Source organism: Aspergillus terreus, genomic scaffold (assembly GCF_000149615.1).
Source record: "Aspergillus terreus NIH2624 scaffold_15 genomic scaffold, whole genome shotgun sequence".
Lineage (NCBI taxonomy): Eukaryota > Fungi > Ascomycota > Eurotiomycetes > Eurotiales > Aspergillaceae > Aspergillus > Aspergillus terreus.
Window position 1 is genome coordinate 709,531 of NT_165938.1, and position 17,414 is coordinate 726,944.

General features: G+C 51.9%; 7 protein-coding genes across 7 annotated transcripts; 2 read left to right on the plus strand and 5 right to left on the minus strand.

Annotated features, from left to right (window-relative positions):
• Positions 1-275: 275 nt before the first annotated feature.
• ATEG_09732 (uncharacterized protein) lies at positions 276-1,914 on the minus strand (the record flags this gene model as incomplete). The annotated part of the gene is made up of 2 exons (XM_001218353.1): positions 276-1,637; positions 1,699-1,914. 2 exons carry the CDS (start codon positions 1,912-1,914, stop codon positions 276-278), a joined length of 1,578 nt encoding a protein of 525 aa, XP_001218354.1.
• Positions 1,915-2,878: 964 nt separating this feature from the next.
• Positions 2,879-4,132, plus strand: ATEG_09733 (uncharacterized protein; the record flags this gene model as incomplete). Its single annotated transcript, XM_001218354.1, has 1 exon — positions 2,879-4,132. One exon carries the CDS (start codon positions 2,879-2,881, stop codon positions 4,130-4,132), a length of 1,254 nt encoding a protein of 417 aa, XP_001218355.1.
• Positions 4,133-4,833: 701 nt separating this feature from the next.
• Positions 4,834-6,663, minus strand: ATEG_09734 (uncharacterized protein; the record flags this gene model as incomplete). The annotated part of the gene is made up of 5 exons (XM_001218355.1): positions 4,834-5,295; positions 5,458-5,681; positions 5,733-6,110; positions 6,160-6,356; positions 6,512-6,663. The coding sequence occupies 5 exons, from the start codon at positions 6,661-6,663 to the stop codon at positions 4,834-4,836; spliced, it is 1,413 nt and encodes a 470-aa protein (XP_001218356.1).
• Positions 6,664-7,418: 755 nt separating this feature from the next.
• Positions 7,419-8,404, plus strand: ATEG_09735 (uncharacterized protein; the record flags this gene model as incomplete). The annotated part of the gene is made up of 2 exons (XM_001218356.1): positions 7,419-7,861; positions 7,909-8,404. The coding sequence occupies 2 exons, from the start codon at positions 7,419-7,421 to the stop codon at positions 8,402-8,404; spliced, it is 939 nt and encodes a 312-aa protein (XP_001218357.1).
• An 836-nt stretch (positions 8,405-9,240) lies between these two features.
• ATEG_09736 (fungal specific transcription factor domain-containing protein) lies at positions 9,241-10,992 on the minus strand (the record flags this gene model as incomplete). The annotated part of the gene is made up of 2 exons (XM_001218357.1): positions 9,241-10,452; positions 10,504-10,992. 2 exons carry the CDS (start codon positions 10,990-10,992, stop codon positions 9,241-9,243), a joined length of 1,701 nt encoding a protein of 566 aa, XP_001218358.1.
• An 868-nt stretch (positions 10,993-11,860) lies between these two features.
• Positions 11,861-12,385, minus strand: ATEG_09737 (uncharacterized protein; the record flags this gene model as incomplete). Its single annotated transcript, XM_001218358.1, has 1 exon — positions 11,861-12,385. The coding sequence occupies one exon, from the start codon at positions 12,383-12,385 to the stop codon at positions 11,861-11,863; it is 525 nt and encodes a 174-aa protein (XP_001218359.1).
• Positions 12,386-13,059: 674 nt separating this feature from the next.
• Positions 13,060-16,178, minus strand: ATEG_09738 (HET domain-containing protein; the record flags this gene model as incomplete). Its single annotated transcript, XM_001218359.1, has 3 exons — positions 13,060-13,855; positions 13,916-16,131; positions 16,176-16,178. The coding sequence occupies 3 exons, from the start codon at positions 16,176-16,178 to the stop codon at positions 13,060-13,062; spliced, it is 3,015 nt and encodes a 1,004-aa protein (XP_001218360.1).
• Between the last annotated feature and the right edge of the window lie 1,236 nt (positions 16,179-17,414).

Here is a 17,414-nt window from a genome sequence, read left to right on the forward strand (position 1 = left end):
GGGCAAAGACTACTATGCTGTCTGCGAGGCGTAGGTATGTTGGAATCGGGTTTTCTAAAGTTCGGAGTGCAGGACTAGACTATGTTTTGTGAACTTGTTGCCAATTGACTCTACTAATTTGGTAGAGGGCACGGGCATGGGATATTGTTGCGTATTTACTATCTGTTAATCCCAGATTGTTGATCCTAGTAAGACATTTGGAAAAGGAACAAAACTATATACGCCGACGCCAAAAGTAGCCCCCCATACCAACCAAATGTGTACATAGAAACAGTCTAACAACCCCTTGTAGCATCAGAGGAGCCATCCGACTTCTTTGAAGGCTGAACCGTGACAACACAATCGACCGATTCATCGTCATCCTGGTCAGGATCCTTCTCCTCACTCCGCTTCACCCAACCAAGCAGTCCCAACATAACCGCCGTGCCCATGACCACCACAGCGACCAGCGTAAACCCCCATCCCCGCCCCATGCCATTCAACATGGGATCCAGAAACGCCGTGGCCCCTGCCGACATCAGCCCACGGAACAAATTGTTCATAGCTGTTGCGGTGGCCGGCGAAGACGGATGGAAGTCTACAAGGAGAGTAGCAGAGCAGTTGAAAGCCCCATTCAGCGCCAGAGAGATAAAGAAAAGAAACGTCACCGGCGCCGCGAGGTGGACTTCGAATTTCAAGACCCAGCCGAATGCTAAGACTGCTAGAGCCCCGGCGACGCCTAACGGGGCGCCGATGGTGCAGCGAGCCTTTTCGATCGGGACTGACTTCTGTTTCGGGGATTCAGGGTTATGGAGGCCATTTGCCGCCTCGGATTTCAAGTGGCGGTAGTAGCTGTCCAAGAGTTTTCCTGTCCCGAGAACAGATAGAATCGCACCCAGGCCGATGGGCAGATAGCACAGACCTACTTGGAGGTTGTTGAGGGCATACACCTTGTCAAAGGTTGAGGGGATTGCGGAATTAACGAGCATGTAGCTAGCAAACATGACTCCGGTTGCGATGAGGAGGACGATGGACCGCTTCTGGAAGATCGACGCCACGGACTTGATGTAACTGGGCTTCTGGGAGGTGATGTCTTTCTTCGGTAGCTGGTCAAAAGAAGAAAGGGGAATGGCCTGGTCGAGGGAGCTGTCACTTGTAACCGGGCGTTGGGAAACAGTTGTTCGGAACCAGAGGTAGTGCATTAATGGACGATTCCACTTCTGGGGCGGGCTGGATCCATTCCCGACGACATTGCGTGCGGTCTCCGGGAAGAAGAGCAGAAGAGCCAGAAAGAAGACGGCACTGGTTATGGTCAGAAACCAGAAAATCGACTTCCACCCGAGGTACTGCGTTAGAAGACCGCCAAAGACAGGGCCCACGGCCGTTCCTACGTAGGAACCGGCCATGACCAAGCCCATGTATGATCCGCGGTCCTCCTTGGTGCTGACATCGGCGACCACTGCTGCAGCCAAGGATATAGTGCTACTACATCCGGCACTCTGGACGCAGCGCAGGAGCAGAAGCGCTACAAAGTTGCTCTGGAGGGCGAGTCCGACGTTCGCTGCGATGTAGATAATGAAGCAGATGATGTACGCGGGTCGGCGGCCGTAGTTGTCTGCGAAGGTCCCGAGGAACATGGGAGAGATCCCCTGAACAATCTAGAGAGCGTTGTCTGTCAGCCTTCACGGGTGGTCGTGTCACGGTGGATGAGGTCTGTACCATGTAACTCGTTAAGGTCAAGTTGATCAACGCAGTTGTCACACCGAGGTCCTCGGCCAGAACATTGAGTGCAGGAAAGTAAATGGGAGCAGACACGGACGAAAAGAAGCCGGCCCCAGAGGCCATAAAGATAATGTATGTCTTCTGGAAGCCGGTAAAGATGGTATGCGGAGGACGGGGGGTGCTCGGGGGCGACAGTTCTTGATTCACCTCCATTTTGCACTCGGAATCACCATCAACTGGTATCAGAGAAAGTAGTCAAGAGCGACAAACGGCAGTTGCTCTCTCACCGATTGTTTTTATTTGCTTCATGACAACTCTCCGTCCATCCGGTATGATGCCAAGCAGCAAGGACTATGGAGAATGACGCGGAAGGCTGGCCAGTCCCTATTCTGTGGCAATCTTCCCCTGATGTCCTCAATGATCTACCAAAAGACATGATTCCATAGCGTAATGAACGTAGACAAGTCTCACCCTTGAATGATCGGCGCATGTGCCACGTCTTCGGGAGGGTGGACTTGCTCTAGGACAAATATTGGGACTTTGTACTGTATATGGAGTATAGACTTAAGGGTCTTGTTTCAGCTATTGTGGACCAGGCGCTATAAGATCCACGGAACTATTATTCTTGCCGCTTTAGAAATCCATGTCCAGGCCTTTACCCCGTCAGGATCGACAGGGAGCCCTACACCCTGGTGATATTCTGCGCTTCTCCACAGTATGATCGACGCCGGGAACCTGCGTCGCAAGCTCATCACTCAGGGTCAAGAAGAGCCGATTTGATTTATTTTAAGAAGATTACCGCATCCCTTGATGGCGTGATATCCAGCGTCAGATTGATGCTCCAGCCATATGAAATCATCATAGGCGAAAATTCTCCGACGGCCATGATCACCACCACGCTGTCGTAAGCTAGCTGCAATTATACCCACAACCCGATGCAGCATAACACCTGAATTTGTGAAAGAATCGATGCCAAGGACTATGCGTTACGCAAGCTAAAGAATGTTTCATGTCGATGAGCTACGCATGGAACATGTATCCAACATGATGGGATGGCGACGTCTTGATCAGGGAATCAGGGATACATAAGCACCCATCCGATCCAGGTACCTGTTAGCACCATCGCAAAAGCCATTATCTAGAAGTTTGAGTCTTGCAATAACCCATCAGAGACACGATGTCGCCAGCAATCACGAACATGTCGGACGCAGTACCAGCGAAGCGTACAGCCGGAGGGGATCTCAGACCAGGAACCTCGGAATGGGATGCAGTATCATCCGTCTCTGTGATCGGTGCTGGACCCTGTGGCTGCTCACTTGCAGCAGACATGGCTAGTCGGGGGAAAGAGGTCCTACTGTACGGACATCCTGACCACCGCGGCGCGCTGGGAATGATTGAAAAGTGTGGCGGCTACCTGAATGCAAGCGACAATGTGCAAGGAAGGTTCAAGATCACGACGAGCAGTGACATGAACGAAGTGGTACGGTTCTCGCACTTCATCGTCCTGACGGTGCCATCGTTCGCGCATGACACCCTCCTGGATGAACTCAGCCAGCATGATCTTCGCCATCACACCCTCATCGCGGCGCCAGGCAACTTCTTCTCCATCGCGGCGCGCTCCCGAACGAACGCAGCGAACATCCTCGAGACCGCATTAGCTCCATACGCCACTCGCATCTCCGGCGACACGGTGATGGTGAAGGGCGTCAAGGACTGCCTGGCTATCGGGGCCGAATCCACCACACACGCGCGCCACTCGCCCCAGTCCTTCCGAGTTCTCCGCCAGCAAGTGCAGTCCATCTTTCCCCGTCACCTGGAGTGGTGCAAGAGTCTTCTCCAGGTTGGGCTCGCCAATATCGGACCGGTGATTCACCCCGCCACGGCCCTGATGAACGCGGGCTGGATCGAAGCCACTCAAGGGGACTTCCACTTCTACGGTCAGGGCATGTCGCCATCAGTGTCACGGGTCATCCAGCGACTGGACGAAGAGCGGATGGCGATCGCGAGAGCGTATGGTTTCGACGTGCCCTCGTTGCTGGAGACCCTGGAGCGCGACTACAAGCTGGGCTTTACGGAATTCCACCAGTTTGCGCGGGGGTCCAAGATCCACAACAAGACGAAGGGCGCGCCGACCAACCTGCAGCATCGCTACGTGCGCGAAGATATTGCCTATGTGCTGGTCCCGTGGTATGAGCTGGGCTTGAAGTGCGGGCTGAGCTCGCCCACCATCAAGGCGATTGTTGATGTCGCGTCTGTCATCAATGGCTGCGACTTTGGACAGAGCGGGCGGAACCTGCAGGCTCTTGGGCTCGGTGGTGCGTCCAAGGAGGAGATTTTGAAGACTTTTGGGGGGTCGAAGAATGATAGTTTGGTGGGCCTCACGCCTCTGGGTCAATCACATAGCAACGTCAACCTGGTGTCGTTGCCTTGACGGGATAATTTGCAGTGCTTTTTGATCATGTATTCTATATAGATTGTATTTTTTGCAGTTTTGGTGTCTTTTGGGTTCGAATATATATGGGAATAGAACTGTTTTGGTCATATTCACAGCAAGACTCCTGCTCTAAGCATCCGGAGAACGGCGTTGTGGCTTCAGGTTGACTATCACCGCTAGAGCAAGCTGGAAATCTAGAACATGACGCGTCATGCACAGTAGTAGGATCTTGGTATGCGGCATGCATGTTTCTATCTTGAATTGCGCTGTGAGACAAAGATTATTTAAGGTTAAAAGAAAGTTAGACCCTGAAGCTAGGGTGCATTAGGGGCGGATGCTTATGATCCTCTGCGTCACTATGTCCAACAATAGTATGGCTGAACATTCTTAGGAGATGCCAAAAGATCAAAATACAGGGAACACAATAGTCTACTTCTGTGATGATGTTGGAAGTCCACATTCTAGAAGGTCTGCCGATCCGACGAAAGGCCCTGTAGATCACGTACGTGGCATCATGCAAGGGGAATGATACATCCCTAGGCCGGTTCGTCATAGATACGTTGATCTCAATGCCCATTGATCTGGTTTTGTTTGTTTGTAGACAAATTGTGCCGGGTATCTCAGGGCTAGTGGCTGATTTGCAGACTCAAGCATATATGTTCAAAGTACTGTCCTATCATGATACCCCAAGGAAAAGCTCATTTCAGGCGAAGTTCACCCTCTTCCACAACCAGACGGACAACCTCCTCATTCAGCCCAGGCCACCGTGTACGTCCCTTGATGAACCAGTACACTAATGCAAACAATGTCGAGGCCCCAAAGATGGGCGCCGCATAATTCATATTCTCCCCCGTCACTGGAAGATAGGAGGGGAAGGCGAGCCACACAGTGACCCATGCTGTATAAATCAAGGCAAAGATATTAACCGGGAGCCCGAGCTTTCCCATGTTCCAGTCGCCAAGGGGGGCAGCATCAGAGCGAAAGCGATTGTGCACCATGCACCCAATGGCAAGGAAGTACGACACAAAAAGACCGATAGAGCCCAAGGCGACGAAAGCGCCGAAGGCGGCCGTATTAGCGATGTTCAGACATGACAAGCACATCACGACGAAGACGGGAAGCCAGACGGCACGTATAGGGACGTTATGTCGTCGGTCGATCTGCAATCTTTGTTAGCGCTATTAACATATGTATCTGTGTGCACCCACGTAAGCAAACCAACTAGGTAGAGCGCCATCACGCGCCCATGCCCAGGTCAGTCGAGAGACGGATGCGATACTCGCCAGAGTGACGGAAAGCGATATCACAAGCAAGCCGCACACCATCGCCGTAGCCGCTTTGACAGACCCGGTCGCCTGTTGACAGATCTCGATGATAGGGAAAGAGGAACTCTGGGCGGCCTCAATGGAGCCCATGGTGAAGAGGATACAAATGACTATGCCGTATGCCAGAACCCCGTTGACGACCACTGTGTAGAACATTGACCGGGGGACTGCCTGCCGTGCGCGACGAGTTTCTTCACTCATATGCACCGCACCATCGAAGCCTGTATTGATTGATGAGAGGCAGCGTTATGGTATTGTTGGGCTTTACTGACCGACGAAACCCCAGGTAGGAGTCAAGAGGCCGATGTTCCACGAGGCAAAGGTGTTATTCCACCCAGAGAGCGATTGAGTCCGCAGGAATACAAACTCTGCAGTATGACGCGGAGCCAGTGTGGCGAAGACGACTAGGAAAATAACCAGAAGGCATATATGGAGGACGCCAGCCATCAGCTCGATCCACGGGATCAGCCAGAAGGTGTACATGTTCATCAGAGCTTCGACAATAAGCATGGCGAATATGATCAGGGTGATGTGCCATCGCTTTGCTTCATACTCGGGGTAATTGACACTGGCCAACCCTTGGAGCATTGTCGCGGTAGTGTTGGCAACGCCGCAGAGTAGTGAAATCCACGCGAACCAAGTCACCCATCCTATTGAAGTTAGCGGTGGTATAGATCTATTGGGCATGGTGTGGTGTACCCTGCATCCAGGTGATGAACTTCCTCTGGCGTTGGGGTGCTAGGTAATTCGTCCAGTGGTACTGTGCCCCGGCGATAGGCTGCATGGATGCCATTTCTGCCAATGAAGCCGATTGAGCCATTGCACCAAAGATGACAATGACAATTCCCCAGGCCAGGGCTTCAGGACCACCATTGGTAAGGACCGCACTGAGGTTTCTGCCGCTGTCAGTACCATTGTTGACTACTTTGTAAGAGAACCCACAAGGCCTGCGTCTCCCAGCTTGACATAAACGTAAGCGAGAAGAAGAAAATCTGAGTGAAATTGAACAATCGCTTGGCTGTGTCAGCGTGGTACACTCTACCTAACACACGGTGGGTTGTTTGTTACCTTCACTTTCGTCTTTTCCTTTAGAGCATGATTGTTGCCCCGGTCATTGCTGTTGGGAACATCCCCATTCTGATTTGGCGGTTTTTGGCCTGCCTTCAAGGCGGCCATCTCATGGACCTCCATTGCCTTTGCCATTGTGATATGGCGACTGGACAGGGAGAGATTCAAAATTCCGCTTGCAGACGAGGGGAGATAGGAGACACAGGCCCAGGCAGCATTAATAAGTCCACTGCAGGGTTGTCGTGGTAAGCGATACAATATTGGCCGTGGCAGGGGTCTATGGCGGGATGTTCATTCCAGGTTGCATAACTAGTGTCTGGCCAGAATTCCTTCGCCCCATGCCGGACATTTAGTTGCATCGAAGCGTGCCCTTTGGATCCGGGATAAGATGAACTATAGCAACCCTGTCGATAACACAGAGGGCGAATCCTGACGTTGGGCGACAGTTTGCTAACATCAGCCGAGAATATCTAGAGTAAGATTCCTTATACTCGAGATTTGGACGTGCCATATCGACAGCATAATGAAAAATCCCACGTTGTACAAGCCACTCTACCTGGGCAATGTCGACCAGCGCAGATGATCTCCTGCCGCCGCTTCTTCCGATTACACCGAACGACCATGGCGGCTGGGTTGTCGCTGTGAGCACCATTCTCCTGATCCTGACCGTGCTTGCGACCACAACGACCGTCATATCACGAGTCCGTGCGCTGAGAAGCCTCCCTTTGAGCGATTCGATCACAGCACTTGGTTGTGTGAGTTCTTGGCTGTCTCGTCAATGGCGTGTCTAATGCTAGTTGTCGCTGGGTAGATTTTGTTCATCCCTCAGACGGTTTGCATCAACCTGGCCAGCATTCACGGCATTGGGAAGCATCGGGATGCATTGAGTGATGTCTCATTTCGGACCTATACCAAGGTACGAAACCAATATCAGGCGAGCGACATTCGAGTCTGACTGTCTGGAGAACCTCTATGCTAGCCAGCTCCTCGCCATACTCGTCCTGACCTGTTCCAAAGCAGCCGTCGTTCTCCTAGTCCTATCGCTGAAGCCATTTGAGAAGATCAAATACGCATGCAATGTCGCGCTTGGTGCGATTGGAGTATGGGCATTGGCGAGCTTGATAGGGCTAGGGGTGCAATGCAAGCAGCCCGAGCCGTGGCATTTCAGCTCCGAGCGATGCGCTCATCAGCACGCTCTATACATCGGGCTGGCCATTGTTCATATAATTCTGGACATGGCCGTGATCGTTCTGCCGGTCACCCTTCTGTGGACTGTACGAATGATCCAGTGGAGACGATACCAAATCTCCGCGCTCTTCGCAATTCGTCTTATGTGTGTCATTCTTGGATTCCGCCACAGCAAGACCTAACTGTATACAGTGTTCCTGCGCTCACAATTCCCGGCCTACTCTCTCTTCGCCCTGTCTTTAACGCGACACCACCGGATCCATCATGGCACGCTCTCATGCCTGCAATCTGGCTCCAACTCGTTCTCAGTACTTCGATCGTCTGCAACTGCATCCCGCCGTTGAGGCGTGTTCTGGCTGACCTGCAAACGGGAATGATGGCCGGTACCGTGACCGAGTTCTTCGAGTATTCAGTCTCAGGCGGACGCTCGAATATTACGGGTGATAGATCGGGATCCAGATCTGGTAGCCAGATAGGCCCGAAGAAATCACGATCCCGACGCTCAAAGAGTCGAAATATATTCCAAGGGAGCTCTGCTGTGCACAGCATGGATCGAAGGGAGAGCCAGAGGAACCTACGTGAGGATGTGATTTTGCAGACTATAGACTACGAGGTCCATTACGATGGGATCCGGCGGACTAGGACTTCTCCCAGCTGCGAGGAAGAATCTTTTCGAAGCGATGTTTGATTGCTGGGATAGTGGCCAATTGACCTTGCCTCTAATCATCGGAAACACACAACAGAGGCTTAATGCAGTTCATACTTGCGTAAAATTTAGGACAAGATGATAATGTGATGGTTCGAACATTGCATACACGCCACAACGCGACACCTAATCTGACAATCGGTCGTATGATCTAGGCGTATCTTTCTTGCCTGTCGGAATTGCCCGCTCCCCACCATGGCGTGGTGGCTGGCTGGGCATGGCCTATGGGAACGTCTTCCAGAGGTGCTAATATGCACCCTGGCGGGCCAGATCTCACTAGACGGATGTTAATTAAACCCGAGCATCCCCTGTGAAGCCATACGCGGTCCGAAGCAAGGTGAATTCACCACGAGCCGACGAATGGCTCTATCTTGTCTATCGCCCGGACTATAAGAATTATCTAGCTCACGTTCGGCCATGGTCCCGGTGTATCCGTTTGAGATGAGAATCGCATTGTGTACTACTCCGTACTTCGTAGACCCAGGTTCATTGCTCCACCGCAGATCACTCGGGCCGGAACCGTCCATATGCACAGGCCGTCACATTTTCATAAGCCTAATGAATACCGGCGCCTTGGCAGCCAACACAGATCCATGGGCCCATGATGCTGGGATGCTGTTTCATGTTGATTCGGGGAGTTGATGCTCCAATCGCATGGTTTCCGCCAACGTGCGCTATTTTGTAGAGTTGCATCCGCGGACTAGGATATTTTGACCGTTTCTCACACCGTCACATTGGTAGGCGTGGTTAGCGCCAATGACAAGGGACAGATTGCTAGCAGCTAACACGGAGCAGCTGGTGCTTGCGAGTATCCAATTTCACCAGGGGTAGTTGTTCCCCCAATAAATATCCATGGCACTAGGATTGAATTCACTTCCATCAAAGTCAAACGTAGACAGTTCTGATATGTCTAAACTGCCGCTTAACCCAGGAGTGGCGGTAGTACCATTAATCTCGCCTGTGGGAAAGGAGCTAGTCGACATTGATGCCCAAAATGTTCTCTCATTCTTGGCCGTCGAAGTCGCGGTATGGCTCATGGTACCCTCGTCTGCAATGGAATTCGGAAGCGCCATTTCGGACTGGAAGCGTGATATAATTCGAGGTATTGGCAATGATTGACCGGTCTCCCGGCATGCCCTCTGACGTGCCTCCCAAGCCGGGGTGACGACCTTGACAAGTATATCAAACAGAGGATTCCCGCTGGGTAGTAACTCAAATCGTGCATCAAAGCTGTCCGCCATGACATCCCATGCTTGCTCTGCTTTCTCGCCGACAGGCCGTCGCTTCAAATCCTGCATAATGTGCATGTAGGCGAGCATTGGGAAATAGAACTGTGTGAACCACAGAAAACCTTTGGTCAGGGGGGACGTCATGATATCCGTCTCTGCGTTCAGCATGCAGATCGCATAAGAGAGCGCACGATCGGCCGCGGCGTCCGTCTGTTCCGCGGATGACTGAGCTCGTCTAGAGTAGTGTTCCATGAGTCTGTATCTAGCGAGAGTTATACGCGTGACACAGAAGGTCATAAGGTGGAGCGGATTCCCCATGTCACAGAACTGGAGATAGCGCTCGTTCAGCAATCTTTCCAGGGCATCCAATCCTTCCATGCCATGTTGAAACTCTTTCGCAAGCGCCTTCAATGCTGGCATGGTGAAGTCAAGATAAAACTCCGCATGCCGGACGTACTCGCCTAACTCACACCGAATCACTGCAAACAGGCACTCAGCCACTTTTGAGTGGATGTCGGGCGGCCTTTTCATCTCGGCCCAGAGGTCAGAGTCATTTGCGTTGAGCGGGAGCTTGCAGTCCCAGGTGGGAGCCAATGTTGATGATTTTATACCGCCCAGCTCAGTAATGCGAGAATCGAAAAGCACAAGCGACCACCAGAGCCTTCGACGCATCTCAGCTTCCAATATGGAGCATTTTGCATTCGCCGTCTCGCTATCGATGCCCATACGCTGCGCGATGCGAATTGCCATGCCGAACATGGAGGATAGAGACCGGGGATCAACGAAGTGCCCGAAAGATAGCTGGAATTTTGTTAGTGAGGTGACGTGATGAGCAAAGGCTTAGCGACGTACTAGATAGAGGAACAGTGCCGTTAGGCATTCTCGGTTGGTGGTTCGTGAAACCCCGGAGTTCAGTAGAGCTTGTTCGCATCCGAATTGATACGCCCTCAACAGGTCCTCCTTTGGCGTAGAGAAAATATCCTGGCAGTCACTGGTAGTCAGGCTCTGGATTGATATGCTATAAATACTAAACATAAGAGCCTCAGTCGTTGCATCAATATGTGCGACCTTACTGGCCGCGTCGATGATTCGCCCTTGAAGCCCCGGGGTATGGGTGACTTTGAGCAACGGATTGACGCGATCAAGGTAGATCTGCCAGAGTCGGAGAATCCGCACTGGCTCAGGATGTAATGTTGTCAGGTCGACCGAGCACTTTCGTGACCCTAATAGGAAGCCCTCGTCATGTATAAATAGTCGATCCCATGCATGCTTGACGCTGACCTCCCAGACGTCATCACCTGAAGAATCACTATCATTGCTCATGTCTCGGCCCTGTGGCATAGCGGTCAGTGAAGCATGAGGATATCATTGCACGTACACACCCCTCTGTTTATGACATGCCAGACATTCCTTTACACTATTAGCGACTGGAGACACGTCCTAGGACGGGAGTCATACTTGGGTTCGTATACAGTCTGGTGTGTGGCAGAGGAAGCTGGACTTGGCCCATCTGCCGCTGCCAGATCGTTTTCCAAACTATTTCTATCATCTTTATTGATGATTGTCTCACTTTCATCGGGCCCACTGGGCAGCGGGTCGATGGGGATATTGTTTTGCCGGAGGAGATCCTCATATCTGTGCAAGCGCTCCAGCAGATCCTTCTCGGGAAACCGACGCCTTCGCCGCCGTGTAGCAACCGTTGCCGGTACGCAGGTCGCTTTCAACCGAGTGCAGTTCGCACAAGGGAACCGGCGGTCACATTTGACCTTGCGCTGCTGACAGAGCACGCACGCCAGTACTCGCTGGGGTTTTGGCGGCTGAGGTGCACCTTGCTGTGACATGCCGTTTCCCAAAGATCGTGACTCACTCCAGCTCTGTTGTGAGTAGTTCCTAGATCAGGGAGTGATGGATAAGAAGGTCGCCTTTTCGGATGACGTTGAACTGAGCCACAATAGGTCTTGTCTTGGCATTCCCATGCACCGCCTTCTCCAACATATATACGGGGAACTATGGCAATGGGCATCAAGACACAGCGCCGCAGATCAGCTTTGAAGATAAGGATTAGAACAACGGCGTTCAATGTGGAGGCACTGATAATTACTTCATGCAGCAGGAGACGCGTTTGATGTGTGCAAAAAGCTAGTTGAAAGGCAACTCATAACCATAGGACGACACCCCAACAGCCCGAATGCAATAGATGACAACCATATCAGCGGGAAAACAGACCAGGACCTTTACTCCATCTCTGAGATGATGTGGAGCCTCCATCAACCAGCAAATCGGTCCCAGTGATAAAACTAGCCTCGTCACTTGCCAAGAAAGTAACCGCATTGACAACATCACCCGCCGTCCCAATCCGTCCGGCAGGGCTATCGTCGATGATTTTGCGGATATGCTGACCATATGGCCCGTCCAGCTCACGTTGCCCCATTACAGTTGATATAACCCCCGGACTGACGGAGTTGATTCTCGCCCCCTTCGCTCCGAACGCCGCGGCAGACGCCTGGACTCTGAGGATGTTTGCCCGCTTGGAGATGCCATATGCTCGTGGACTAGCTTTGCGTGCTTCTGGCGTATTGGCTTCGTATACATTTGTGTCCAGCTCTGGATGAGAGAGGATCGTTTCCGTCGGGGATGTTGCAAGGTGTTGTTCAAAGTCAGTGGCGAGGGCTTCTTGGATTGTATGGCCAGCCATGCTGGCAATGACTACAAGGCTTGTGCCCGCCGTAGCCATTTCGAGGAACGCGTCGATAACGTTTGCAGTTCCGAGGAGGTCAACCTGGTATATTCGCTCGGGTAGGGCTTGAATGGGTGATAGCCCGGCCGTGTGCACGATAGTTTTGATAGGACCTATCTGCGATGCCCTTTTTGCAAGCTCCTTGACCGCATTCAGACTGGATACGTCGGTTTCTGTTCCGTCAACGGTATATCCTTCCTGTCGGAGGGTGCTGGTGGCATTCTCCAGCTGACCGGGTGATGCATCCGCGAGTAAGATGGAGCATCCGCTCCCCAGTCGACGGGCGATGGCGACGCCCATTCCTCCACATCCGATGATGACGACCACTTTCTTGGGGGCGGCCATGTTAAGACGAGCCTGCAGATGTGCGTTTGTGCTTTGAATTCATTGGGCTTCCTGATGTCTTGTTGCTGTTATACTTGATGGATGCGCCTGGGATGACTCTCTGATAAGAGTTCGAGTCAGAAGTACCACAGAGAACCGCCGCCCATGTGTAACATTGCCCATCTCACCCCGCATTATTGCCGCCGTTCATTGCTTATTGGACCTTGGCAGTGAGCACTTCTCGTTTCTTGGTCTAGTCGCCCATCACACCGTCTTACTGGCGGAAGATACCTCATTCTACGTCTGGATCTCTCGGTTGTGCTAGGTACCTCCTTTCATCTGCATTGCTAGCCAAGTTTAATCTCGCCCCAAATATCATCTCGAAAGGCTGCCTGGAAGACCTTGCCCATACCGACCCTCTCCCAAAGACACCGGTCTTCGTTTCTCTCCAGAAGCAGCACGTAGTACAAGTCCCATTCCGACTCCGACCGCACCTTGGGTATGTAGTATGTCCAGACAGGGCACTCCTCCATTGTGAACTGCTTGGCCTCAGAAATCGCAATGAACGTGAACATGTGTGCTTCTCGCGCACGAATCCACGTTTCATCCAGCACAATACTACCGCACCAGTCACCTTCTTTGTCGACGATATCACATTGGCATAGCTGAGTGCTCGATGTGTTGGTCGTACTTGGGACCTTGCAATCACGAATTACCACGTGAAGCTCGGTACGCCATGTAAAAAATTGGAGGATAGGCATGAAGCGCAGCGAGGACGGTGATTTCCCCCTAGGGCCTATTTTCCTGGGCCCAACGCCAAATGGATTGTCAGGAAGGATGGCGCCGAATTCGATGTTGTCTTTGGGTATCTCTCCTCGTAGCTGTCGTCCGTATGGGTCGATTCGGGGCATTGGGATTGGGGAACCAGATCTTCCGCGCGTGAAAGTGTCGGCGAAGCTCCCTCCTCTTGAAATATATTCCTGATTTTTAGCTTTTTCGGAGAAGGGGTCTTCAGGGCCTGTAGTGCGCGGGATAACTATTTGCGGCGTTCGTATTTGCGTATAGGGCACGTTCCCCACCGACACATACTTATCATCTTTCCCGAGGGGCACATCTCTCAACGATGATGTTCCAGAATCTGAGCTGGCTGCAATCCGCGTTAGCAAATGCAAAAATGGAGAAGCGCCGTCGTGTCGTGCTCACCGACCTTCTGTGTCATAATCGGAACTACTCGAACGAGGGCGTCGCTGTCGTCGATGGAGAGTGGAGTTATGGCTCGACGAAGCCAGGGATTCTGACTCCTCACTAGACGATGTGCGAACAGAGGCGTACGAGGGACCGGTATGAGACCTCTCGAAAGTAACCCGGCGACCATGGCGATTATCCGCCTGCTGCGGTGCAACAGGTTGGCGATTTACGATACGAACGGGAATGGGCCTAATTGGGGCCGGGTGGACTTCAGAGCGCCTCGGTGGATGGGCCATCACCGGGGCACTTGCAGGATAGCCTCTCCATGAACCATCGTCTCGAAAGCCCTGTGGCCGGGTCGTTGTTAGAGCAGCTCTGCCCTGGGGTATAATGTCCCACAAAGGCTGTAAGCATCCCGTGTCGTCGCGAATATGCCATTGGATCCATGTGCTGTGAACGAGCCATTCGTGCACATTTTCCAAGCACCCTTCCAGGGTTTTGGACTGATAATCGATTTTCCCTCCCATCCATCCGGCCCAGGCCCATGTTGGGAACTCCATGTCTCCAAAAGATTCTTGTTCGGCCCGACAGGTGCAGTTTCCTAGCTCGTCTACCGTACAGGTCTGCTGCCCCGTTTGTGCCCCATGGCCTGGCCTCCGCCGGCAGAGAGCCTGCATCGGATCCCATAGCAAGGCTAGATCGAAATGTGAGACTGGAAGACCGAAGATGAAAGGCGTTCTCATGTAGTTGCCCAAGAGCCACGCGACACCCTCAAAGGCTGCCAGTACGTCTCGCTGTTTGGTGAGGAGACGCCCGGTGTACATCCGGACGTATGACATATACGACCACAGAGGCCGTCGTTGTAGCTGTTGGAGGGTGCGAAGCGGGGAATTAGTCAGTTCAACTGCCAGTCCTTTATCGCTGCCGTCAGTGTGAATGTCTTGCGCGATGGTCATCGCCCGGCATTGCCAGTACACCTTGCCTTCGGCAAAAATGAGACAACGACGGGATAGGATCCGTTCTTGAAAGGTCCATGCGCGCTTGCTCCATGCTGAATCGCTCAGCACGGCCTCTGGTGATCTTGTCACCATTAGTCGCACCCCAGGAGAGCATTCGGCGCTCAATGTCTCCTGGTCTCCACTATCGACATCGGCCATAGAAGCCATTGTGTCCCAACCATTGGTAGCTGGTCGCATCGCTCGCAACACTGGGTTTGCTGCACGGAGTCCAACGGATGAATCGGCCCCGTCCGCAGCGCAAATGGTAAACTGGGCATTGCCATAGACGAGGTGCATCGCGCTGGCGTTCAATTGCCAGGAGCTTTTGCTATCCTGAACAATACAAAGCGAGTCAATCCAAAGATAGCGGAAGCCCAATCTGCTCACGAGCAGCATGGCGTCTTGGACTGTTCGCGGCATTTTTTCCCACGCTGGTTCCAAGCCTCCGTGGAGGATATGGGTCATGACAGTCCGTCGAATTGTCCTATAGGGCTGCGCCTCCTTCTGCCCCCAGACATAGCTAAGGGCAACGTATGGCTCGGGAGTATCGTCTTCTTCCCTCCTGGGCAGCGATTTTAACTGCATGTCTACCACGTCGATCACGCCGAAGTAGGTCTGCTTTGTCAGACTCTTGAACGCTTCGTCCGTGCCATGGTTATTCCGGCATAGCTCATGATCTCCATTGCGATTATTCACGCATATGTCAATCCAGCTCTTCATAAGTGCCTGTTTCTCTTGCTGGTCTCCGAAGCCTCGACCGAGAAAGTGATACTCTTTCTGGTATTCTGCCGAGGCATCCGAAATAGGACGCAGCGGGTCCTGGGGAGCCACCAGCATCAGATAGGCTTCTTGCTGATTTCCTGAAATTTCACTCCAACTGAGCCTGATTCGACGGGTCTTGTTGACAAACCCGTGGCCCTCTTGATACTCCCGCCCGTGAACTTCCCATGTGAGAGAAAACGAGGTTTCATCGTTGACATTCTGCCTCCCATAACGGACGATCGTCCGGTATATTAGGCCGCAGAGCTGGCACGTACGGCTATTCTCGTGGAGTTTTCCCAGGACCTTGACGTGTTTTAAACTCTTGCCAGACTTGACCTGGAATGTGCTTTTTGCTTTCTTTGGCTCATATCGCTGGGGGTCATGCGGGATGTCAGTCGCGGAAGATCCTAGCCGGATGATAAATTTATCGATGGTGAGATCCAGGCTCCGGCATCGGTAGCACAGCAAAGCCTGGACAATTTCAGCGTTGCGTCAGCCGACATAGCGTGACATACCATACTTTTTTGTCGTCTCTGTTGCTAGAACCATGGGTAGTGTACAGGGTGTCCTCGGGGTCAGACTGACCCTGGTCCATACTCGATTATAATGGAGTGCAGTAGTGAGGGCGGTGGGACGCTGGTAATCGTCAGCAGTGGTCTTATATAGCGGATTACATCTTTGTGTCTTTCCGGCTACCAGCTGAACTGCTTCTAGTGCAGGGTATATAATTGGGCTGATGTGAACTGCTATCCCACTTTAGCGCTGAGGGGCGCTAGAATACCCCTCTTCCGGTCAGTCGATTTTCGAGCATGGCAGATGGCAGAACTCCCGACCTGAAGACCCCTCTACGACACCCGGAGTATATTCTATATGCGCCTCATCGTACAATTTATTACAGGTGTTTATTAGTAGGCGATATAAATTACTTAATGTTAGCTACGCGGGAATCTACTCTAAACTTTATGCTTATTATGTTGTTGTTGAATCTCTAACCAAGTAATTAATTCACGTTGGTGGCTCTATAAAGGGGCGTGTCTAGAGAATAGACAGTAGATAGTAAAATATAAATACGAACTATGGATATTGTCACCAGGCGGAGAAAAAACTAGGACGACTGAATTGCATCAATGATAGATAGCCTCCAGACTCCACCACATACAACCGTAGGATGCGGCGAACAGGGTGTTCCTTCTGCTCAGCTGTGCTCCACCTAACACTGACCGGGGTGTGTCTCGTTCCTATCAATCAAATAAGTTCAGATAGGCGAGACGACCGGATTGGTTGGTTGGTTTTCCATAAGCAAAGTACGAATACATAGCAGCCTCTAATATAGCCACTACAAGGGGCAACTGCCAATCAATACGGAGGATACTACAGAAAGAGACGGAACCTCTGCATAAGGTGGATGAAAGCGATATAGTATAAAAGGGGCATAAAGATAGAAGAACCGAAACCATGAAAATAAATAAATACGTGGAGAAAGGAGAGATAAGAATGACGATCTATAGGCTGTACTGGAGGCTACAGGGGCCCGCGTAAATTGTACAGTTTCGATATACCCTTGTTTTCTGATGGTGTAGGCCGATCAGAAGTTAGAAATCCGATTTGTAATTGTTGAAGGATCTACTCGGGGTTCCCAACTTCACTGACCTGGTGTTCATGAGCCAGTTAAGGATCCCAAGGTCTTACCTATCTTTTTTGCGTATACACTGAGTGAACATGATCATAAGGATGGCCAGCTTGAGAGAAGTACA